The sequence below is a fragment of the Blennius ocellaris genome (assembly GCF_963422515.1).
Source record: "Blennius ocellaris genome assembly, chromosome: 2".
NCBI lineage: Eukaryota > Metazoa > Chordata > Actinopteri > Blenniiformes > Blenniidae > Blennius > Blennius ocellaris.
In genome coordinates, this window is record NC_137651.1 from 4,128,552 (window position 1) to 4,138,985 (window position 10,434).

At 37.3% G+C, this 10,434-nt stretch overlaps 1 protein-coding gene across 1 annotated transcript; it reads left to right on the forward strand.

Moving 5' to 3' along the window:
* The first annotated feature begins 3,773 nt into the window (after positions 1–3,773).
* Positions 3,774–7,416, forward strand: LOC308142019 (galectin-4-like). The gene is made up of 5 exons (XM_080512308.1): positions 3,774–3,821; positions 4,512–4,600; positions 5,234–5,438; positions 6,494–6,607; positions 7,257–7,416. The coding sequence occupies exons 1-5, from the start codon at positions 3,804–3,806 to the stop codon at positions 7,260–7,262; spliced, it is 432 nt and encodes a 143-aa protein (XP_080368434.1). The 5' UTR covers positions 3,774–3,803; the 3' UTR covers positions 7,263–7,416.
* The last annotated feature ends 3,018 nt before the right edge of the window (positions 7,417–10,434 follow it).

The following is a 10,434-nucleotide window of genomic DNA, read 5'->3' on the forward strand; positions in this document are numbered from 1 at the left end:
ATAAAAATGTTTTTAACAGCTTCATAAAGGAGCCACAAGAGTCGACATATCTTAACTGAAGTAGAAAACTTTCCACAGCTTTGGTGCTGCAGCTTCAAATGCACAATGACCACGGGATTTGAGCTTAGTGTGTGGGACCGGGAGCAACATTTGGTGGCCAGACCTCAGTGCTCTTTTTGGGGAATATGGGTGAAGGAGGTTGGAAATATAAAATGGTGTTTGGTCATGTAATGTTTTAAAAGTTAGCACTAGTATTTTAAAACGAACACGGAACGTGATTGGGAGCCAGTGAAGGGAGGAGAGGACGAGGTAATGTGGGCTCACCGGGTTGTTCCTGTTAAAAGATGTGTGGCTGAATTTTGGACGGTTTGAAGGCGATTTAAAGATGACTGATTCAAACAGGTAAAAAGGGCATTACAATAATTTAAACGAGAAGAGATAATAGCATGTAAAATCATCTCCAGCTCCACCTTGGATACCAGACCTTTAAGTTTGGCGATGTTATGCAGGTGGAAAGAACAGGAAGGTGTCAACAGGCTGACATGGCTGTCTAGTGACAGAGACTGGTCAAAAGACACACCCAGGTTACAGAGGCAGGGTTTTATATAATCATTCAATGGCCCAATATGCTGTCTGATGGCTGGAATCCATTTTTGGGGGTCAATTATTATAGACTCTTTTTTGCTTGGGTTTAAACAAAGGTAATTGTCAGTCGTCCAAGTTTTAATGGCCAGTAAACAGTCATTTAAAATGGAAAGTTTATTGGTCTCTTTAGGATTAAAATAATTAAATAACTGAATGTCATCTGCATACAGATGGTAAGAAATCTCACTAAAACTGCTAATTACCTGATCCAGAGGCAATAAATACAACAAGAATAGTAATGGGCCCAGGACAGATCCCTGGGGTACACCACACGACAGAGGGACTGTGTCAGACATGAACTGTCCCACTGAAACAGACACCCTCCTGTGGTAGAGGTAGGAGGAGAACCAGTCCAATGCAGAACCTGAGATACCCACAACCTGCTTTAGCCTGTCCAGTAGAATATTGTGATTCAGTGTCAAAAGCAGAGCTGAGGTCCAGAAGTATCAATACAGAGCATTTCCAATCATCTGCTGCCATCAAAAGGTCATTGGTGACTTTAGTCAGAGCAGATTCTGCGTAGTGAAGTTTACGGAAGCCAGATTGGAACGGGCCATACATACCATATTCCTCGAGAAAAGATGTAAGCTGTATGGCTACAACTCATTCAAATATTTTTGATACAAAGGGCAGTTTGGAAATAGGCCTTGTTGGAATTCGTACCTGTGTTCCCCTGAATTCCTGCATGTTCGTTTGATCCGGGAGAGGCAGAAAGCGAGCGATAATTTCTTCAATAATGTATTTAATAATCACACAAACAACAGATTACAAAAATGCAAATCAGATTATACAATGCTACAAAATTCCATATATCAGAGTTTACATTATACGAGCTCGGACCGTTCTTCCTTGCAGACCCAAGTATATAGGCTGGATCTACAGTGAAGAAGGGCCCCGCTGCAATGCGTGGTTCATATTTGTACATCTGCATATGACACCTCAACCTCACATTGGTCAGTTCCTCGTGATGTATGCGTTGCTATGGTGAAGTTGCTATTCCTTTGTCTCCAAAACTGCTTAAAACTGGTTCTTCTCAGAGCTTGACGTTCCGTGGGACCAAAGTGACCTTGGACCTCTTATCTGTTCCAACCTTACCTTCAACCACTTTTTTTGCAAGGTGGAGCGCTGAGGAGACATCGCCAACCAACTTGGAATGTCCCTGAACATGAATTTATAGCTTTGTTATTCCCAACTTGAGCAGTGGGAGGAATCGCAGCTGTGGAGAAACACAAGTGAATACAATGTGTTCAGTTGTCCCACAGAAATCAAATGTTTAACTTGTATATTCCTTCAGCCTATCGTTCATTTTAATGGTGGGGTCCAGATTTGTTTTGTTCAGCAGAGGCTGGATTCACTCTCGTCATGTGTAAATATATTGAGATAGATGAAAAAAGACAGAGACATTAACAGAGAGATGTAAACATGTTATTCATCTTTTGCAACACTGCTCTTCTTAAAATGAATTAATTACAATGAAGGTACCAGATACAAAAAGAACTGATACAATATTGAAAACAAAATACTATTGAGAACACCTGAATGGACCATCAAGCTAAGCTCACCTGTTATTTTAACTACGGTTTCCTTTAGGTGCAGATTTAAGAGTTACATCAAACATGTATGACCTGAGTTAAGTCCCCAGGAACACTGGGTCATTAAAGAAACAGGCTTATAACTGTTGTATCTGGCTTCACCATGTCATCAAACTGTGGGGCTTCTCAGCTTTCTTCATTGATCAGTAGCACAGTTCTTTTTTAATTTCTCTGTGTCTTGTTTTATTTCTATGAGTTACATGTTGAGAATGTTGTAAAAGCAGTTCCTGAGAAACACTGACCTTGGGCATGTTGAGGGTGTTGTTCAAGTAGTTCCTGAGAAACACTGAGTTTGGGCATGTTGATGGTGTTGTGTAAGTAGTTCCTGAGAAACACTGAGTTTGGGCATGTTGAGAATGTTGTTCAAGCAGTTCCTGAGAAACACTGAGTTTGGGCATGTCGATGGTGTTGTGTAAGTAGTTCCTGAGAAACACTGAGCATGTTGGTGGTGTTCAAGTCACGCTTCAAAGGTTTACACAGGAGACACGTCAACTACAGCTGAAGATAACTTTATACAAAGCATCACAGATAACGATGAACTACAACAGAGAACACTTAATTATACAAACCACCACCTACTGGGCTTGGAAAATGACATTAAACCTGGACAATATTTTTTTTCTACAATATCAAGGACACCTGCTGTTACTACACAGAAGGACAATATAACCAGAAATTAAACACAGATGGCAGATTATAAATAATTAATTTCAATAGTAGAAGCTTCTATGCAAATTACAGCAATGTCAAAGAGTATTTAGGCAAATTCATTAAACCAGTCAAAATAGTTTAATATCTGAAGCCTGGATTAATGATGATAAAGGACTTAACTTTGAATTAGATAGTTAGGAATTTCATGATATAAAGAGAAATAACAAGTGTGGAGGAGGAGTAGCTATATATATAGAAAATTACGTGAACTAAAAGATAGTAGAGAATATGACAACTGCTATTGATAACATATTAGAATGCACAACAATAGAAATCTGTAAAGAAAAAAAGAAAAATGTGCTAATTAGCTTCTTATATAGAGCATCAGGCTCCAATGTGGAAGCATTAAAGCACTGGGTGGAAGATATGTTCTTATTTTTATTGGTGGTGATTTCAACATTGACATGCTGAATCAAATAAGCACAAAGCAAATGATGAATTTATCATTAATATGTACTGTATGGGCCTGTATCCAAAAATGACCAGGCTAACATAACAGAATAACATAATAACATCCCATAGTTCCACATTAATTAACAACATATTCACAATTACATAGAAAAGAATACAGTGAGTGGAATATTGATCCCCCAACACACACACACACACACACACACACACACACACACACACACACACACACACACACACACACACACACACACACACACACACACACAGCTCTGTTGGCACACAGGTGATTCAGGTGATTTGGTCCCTCCGGTAAAGTAAACTGTGATGCAACAGCTTCTCCACCCTGCTCCTCCGTCACTCCAGTATAAAATGAGACATGAAACACAGCTCAGCAATCCTGCTTCTCTTTCTGTCTCTGGGTCCAGTTCACCAACTGCTGCCATGCATATCGTCAACCCTGTAAGTATTCAAAATAAGTGCATTTGCACTGCTAACTATGTAACATGATTAATATGTTTTCCTTCCATCCAGCATCATTAGTAATGTGTTTTAGAACAGCATCAAATTAATACCACTTGTCATCAATTGCTGCCAGCTTAATTTATTTATTGAATTTATTCTTACTTCCTGCTGATAAAAGATGTATTATATTACATTAGAATATATTTCAATTTACATCATGTCGAAACCAAACAAAGACATTATGAAGTGAAAATGCTGTGTTAATGTCTTTTTCTCTGAATTATAAAAGTATGGTCTGAAGGAGAGATTGTAGCTGACCTCAGTACCATTCAGTGAAAGTACTTAGAGTGTTCATTGAATCTTCACAGACGTAAAGATCAACTTATGATGCAAGAAATATCAAATACCCTCCGAAACCTAGTCACTACCTACATTTGAACTATTTTACACAAATAATTTCCAACATTTGCAATGCTGACACAATTAGAAATGATTGCATGAGGACCCCATTATGAATCTATTGAATCTTTATCATAACAGGAACTGAACTGACAAACAAAATGCTGCATTTTTGAAGCTGTAAAACTTTATATTTTGAGCGGCGTGCCATCGATTAGTAATCTACGTGACTACGATTTCCTGATGTGTCTAACCTACACTGATGATGTTTATTGTTGTTGATTCCAGACTATCCCCTACCTGGGGCCGATCCCATCGATTCAGGATGAGGGTTCATGCATCTCCCTTGAGGGCTCCACTCCTGAAGATGCAAAGAGGTCAGTTTGGAAAGAAAAACAGCTCCAACATCTCACTATTTGATAACTTAATGTGTTTGAAGCTTCACAGTGTTTTCCCATCAGCAAGAGCTGGTACTTCTAACCTCGTTTGATGGATATTGACCAGTGACACCCCACAAGAGCTGCAGTTTTAGAGATTTTCTGATCCAGTCAATGTCAAATTCTTTTGAAATCGTCACACTTGCACTTGATTTCTCTATGAAGTGCCTCAACAGTGAAGATCAAATGATGTAAAACTCACCTGTAACAGAGGTAGTATTGACTTGACTTTAAGTGGTCATAATGTTCTGGCTGATTGGTGCACATGCATGTTTTAAAGCTCCATTTAGGTTCTTTCACATCACATTCACACTACATCTCAGGCTCCTTTGTTCGGTGAGACTTTTCTCTCAAATCAAATCAAATCAAACTTTATTTATAGAGCACTTTTCATACAAAAACAAATTGCAACACAAAGTGCTTCACATAAAATAGATAAAATATAATAAAATAAAATAAAAACACATGCACACACACACACACACACACACACACACACACACACACACCACGAACCCCAACTGCACGTAACAAAATATATATCAATATATATCTTTTGTCCAAACCTGGCAGGTTTTACGTCAACCTCCTCTGTGGAAAGTCTGAATACGACAACATCGCCCTGCACATCAATCCTCGCTTTGACCAAGGTGCCAAAGTGGTGTTCAACACTCGCGAGAATGACGAGTGGGGCTCCGAGAAAATTGTGAACAGCATGCCTTTCTCCCAAGGCCTGGCCTTTAAGATGAAGATCACCATCACTGCTAACCGCTTCCAGGTCAGAACAAACTCACCGTACAAACATTTTCATCTGGAACACTGAACTTCTGCTGATTTTCTTTTTTTTTAGATTCATGTTACTTACAGTTCCATTGTAACAATGATTCTTAGCAATAATTCTGATGATGTTGAAAAGTCTCACTATGACCCTGACTAATTGAGCCATATTAGTAAGAAACATGCATTTGGAGGATGAGCGCTGGAGTCTGTGTGTTCAAATGGAAGAAAATGTCAAATTCTCCCTGTCAAAACAGTTTATAAGGAAATATAATAATAATCACAGTTGTGCAAGGTACTGAAAATTACCAAATACTATCAAATACTTGATTACTATATTCTGTCATGACATTACTGTAAAGAGGTTGTGTGCCAATCCTATTCTTGTACGATAGGATTTTCTATATGCATTATTTTAGGCAATGGTAAAATATGTAAGGATGCAATGTTACTCATACTTAAGTACAAATTATATAATCCAACCTCCTTCTTTGCTATAATTCAGAAATTCATAATTCATTACAACACTGATTACAATCACAATATTAAATCATGTTCAAACCTTATTCATTAATCTACCCAATTGGAGACAAAACTCCTGCTTTTGATCTTCATTTCTTCCAGAACTCAAATTATCTGAGGGTATTTTTTCATATACTTTAATATTTGTCTAAAAAATGTGATTATTTTAAGTAAAATTGAATTGAATGGAAGTGAAGTGAAGTGAAGTGAAGTGAAGTGAAGTGAAGTGAATTGAATTGAATTGAATTGAATTGAATTGAATGCTGGCTTTTAAGAGTAAATGATAGTTGAGTATTCAATAGATATCACTCTCTCTCTACTATTTAATTATAGTTACTAGTTAGTTCTTTCAACATTATTAGTTACTACTAAAAAGATTAACTTAACCTTGCAGTTTAATCAAAGCACTTAATTGAATTTTAAAACAGTCATCCCTCTCTAAAAGAGATTTCTTGTTTTCCCCTTAACCCGCGTTTAAATTGTATGAAATGATATTGTTGTCACATATAATTTAAGGAAGTCGTTTCCTTGCAGATTCATGTGGATGGAAGAGAATTCTACACCTTCGCCTTTCGTATGCCTGTGAATAGAGTTGCTGCATTGCAGATCGGAGGAGACGTTACCATCCACGTTATCGATGTGAATGAGGTGAGGGTTGAACTCCTCCACATGCTGCTTGCTGCTTTGCTACAAGTCAGAAATGATAGTGAGGATTTCTGTGTGTGTGCCAGGGGGCAGGAGGAGGCATGAATCAGTATCCCGGAGGAAAGGGAGCGAGTATTATAATTATTAAAAGATAAAAGCTTCAGTTTGTTTTGTTCTCACTGACGTTGAATGTGTTGGGATTCATGGTTGGTTATTAGCATTACATTACTGTGAATAATAGATTACTGAAAGTAATAAATCACTGGAAGTAATTTATGAAAAATCTAAATGATTACTGGAAGTAAACGGTCATTTACTCATTAACAACTCCTAAAGTAATTACTTAAAATTAATAAATGATCAAAAATCATTTATTAATGAAAAATCATTTATTTGAATACATTCATTACTTATTCATTAATAAAAGGATAAAAGGATAAATAAATTGGAGATGGGGTGATAATTGTTGAAGTCGAAGGGGGCGTCACGTGACCACTGTCAATTTTTTCCCGTGGTATCCACATGTTCCTTAGTTCTCAAAGAAATGTGGTCCCCCCCCCCAGATGTCTTACATTTACATCATTGCTCGTCTTACTAATCTGCTATGATAAAACATTCATGTGTCATTTTCTCTTTCTATTTGTGTTTTCAGGCCTGAACAGGAGGAAGAATGGGAGGAAACAAGGAGTAAAACAAGTCAAGACAAGACGCATGAAATGCTGTTATCACAGTACACTCAAACAAATAACTCATTGGATTAACTCAATTGTATTTTGGGCAGTTTTTCCATCCAATAAAGTTTCTTAATCCAACTCAATTTGGGTTTGTTTCTGCACAACAATCAAACTGCGCTAAATGTTTTCACATTTTCCAAAACCAAACCAATCACATATACGTAAGCTAATTTATTTGGTTTACTGCTATTAAATTAAATTAAATAGTTTCAGTTAATAATTTGCATTGCAGTAATTGTATAATTTTTCATTTGGTTAACCCCAAAACACATAACTGACAATGAATTTGGTTTTCTTAAATTCTAAAGAAACACGAGTGAAACTGGTTTAGTTTTTTTATTTAAATGTAATAAAAGCTTAACGCTTAATGTACAATGGAGGTCACATTTTAAAGAACCAACAATGTAATTAATAACATTTCAATAGCTGACAAAAACAGGAGTTTAACCTCATGCACAATCTTAGAATATTGTAATAAGTTCAAATATAAAGGGAAAAATAGATTTTTTTTTAGATGTTTTTAGATTGAATGAGGCCCTCAGTGATAAAACATTATGCTTCTTTCAAACAGTAAGTGAATAGAGACACTTATTAAGACTATGTTATTAATATACTTATCAAATACAAGCAGAAGCTTCATTAGTCCCTTTTAGAAAATTCATGTGTTTCAGGGCTGCTTTACTTGAAACAACAGTTAGTCTGAGTTTAGAGAAAACAAAAGGTATATCAGGTATATTTTTAAACATCACATTAATTCATCTTTCAATGCATTTTAGAATGCTTTGAATGAAACCTCAATAAAGAAGCGTAAATAAACTGTTTCTTTAAGCTTTAGAATTTCAGTCATTAATACATTTGAGCATAAATATTTATAAACATTAACAAATTGAACACATTTCTGTTTTTCTGAATTTATTATTAACCAGTGGTGGACAAAGTACTCAACTCCAGTACTTGAGTCAAAGTACTGATTACTCATGGTCAAATTTTACTCAACTACAAGTAAAGGTTGCTTGGTCAAAATTTTACTCAAGTTAAAGTACTAAAGTAACTACTTTTAAAAAGTACTTAGGTATTCAAAAGTACATTTTCTAATATTGGTGTATTGCTATTTGTTTTCTCAGTGCTTTTACAGAACCTTGTAACTCTGAAACCAGCAACTGATGTACTGACTTACATGTAGAACCACTCTGCTACAAAAAGTCTATAGAAACATCTGTAAAAACTTCAGCATGAAAATGCAATCAAAAGCAATAAGGACATCTACTGTCATTGAATGTTTTTATTTAAAACATCCCCACCCAAAAAACAAGAGGGCCTCTTTTTTTATTCAGTCCATTACCGCAAACAAACCTGAACTCTGCTTTCAAGAACACATCAAGCTGTTGAACCACTTGGCTTCATGGCAACATGACACATGCCTTAATAAAAATCTGTAAACGACGCAGAATATCCGTCCGGCATTTTTCCATGTCGCTGGAAAGTGATAGAAATCTCTAAAAGATGATGATGCACATTTAGTAACGCAGGAGAGGAAACAGTACCACTGATAATTGAATGTACTGCCACACTTCAACACAGCACAAGCTTACAATGCAATGAATGCTCTGCACAGATGAATTTAGCTCAATACTTGGCTCAGCAATACTTCTTTCAGCAAGACAAACAACATTTTGTTGAGATTTGGCCATGGGTGTGTTGGTTCCTCAGCTGGAGGTTCTCCTACCATCTCCATTACAGAGTTTTGTTCCAATGAAGGCGGGAGAGCTGCTACACACAGCGGAGGTGACGTATTTCCAAATCCATCCCAGGTGTGAGCGCTGACTGTGATTGGTTCTCTTCTGTGCGTGAGGAACACAGCATGTGGTCAATTACATTTAAACAATTAAAAACACCAACAGCTGACTTTGCTGAGCTTAAAAGGAACGAGTGACGACAAGCTTCCTTGAAATTTAGTCGAAAGTACAATATTTGACTTTGAAATGTAGTGGAGGGAAAGTCATACGTCTTCCCGTGTCCCGACCTCTGCCTGGGCCTGGACTGCCTCCGTGAACGCCGGTCATACACTTGTTTGCCCTGATAATCCAATAAAACCTGCAAACGCCAGTCTTGTGTGTGAGTCTGCTTCTGGGTCGTCCTCAGATCCTGACAACATTTAATTACAATTTTGAGTAAAGTTCATGTACATGATTGTATGTGTTTCACCCTTTCATTCAACATTTTTTGACAATGTTGATCATTTATCTGTTTCAACCATACGGGCTCTTCTTATAGTAGTTGTTTGTTTCCATTTATAACATTTCTTTGATTTCAGAAATTCATTTGAGGTTTTTTTCAGCTGCTTTTGCATTTTATTCCCCCCGTTTCTCAATATTTGAGCTCTTGTGCTTTTTGTTTTAAAAGCCATTTTTATAGTCCAGAGATGAGTCCTTTTGAAAATAACTCTGGGGTCTAAATAAAATAAAAATAAAATGTTTCTCACCATAAAATATATTTAAAGCTTCACAGAGCCGCTACAGAAGAGCTGAAGAGCCACATGTGGCTTCAGAACTGCAGGTTATAGACCCATGACATCTCAGAGTAGGACTACACTGAATGAATGAATGAATGAATGTTAACACAGTGTGTGAGACATACATCTCATCTACTTCCTTTTATCAATGCCACAGTGGCTCGTGTTCATTCTCATAGGTTTTTTTTAAACACCGAAATGTGAATAACTGCAGAACAATATTTAACCTTCCTACATCAACAAACTCAAGAGTACGCAAGTCACGACTCTTGAACGTTTACGCGAATTTGGAACCATCTTGGAGAATATTAGAACTCGGTTGGAAAGTTAAAATCTTGCCAATATAGGAGCAGCATTGGAGACCAGAGACACTCAAGGTCGACAGATAAAACTGAATCACCTGAACGAAAACAAACCCAATCTACATTTCGGATTCCCAGACACCCAGTCACCAAGGCTGGTGCTTTGTCTTCAACTCTCCTGGATGTGAGCGTGGAACGAAGGTCTACCCCCCCCCCCCCCCCCCCCCTTCCCTACCTTGGCCCACTGGGACTCACCAGTACCTTTCACTGCCTTTGCTGCCC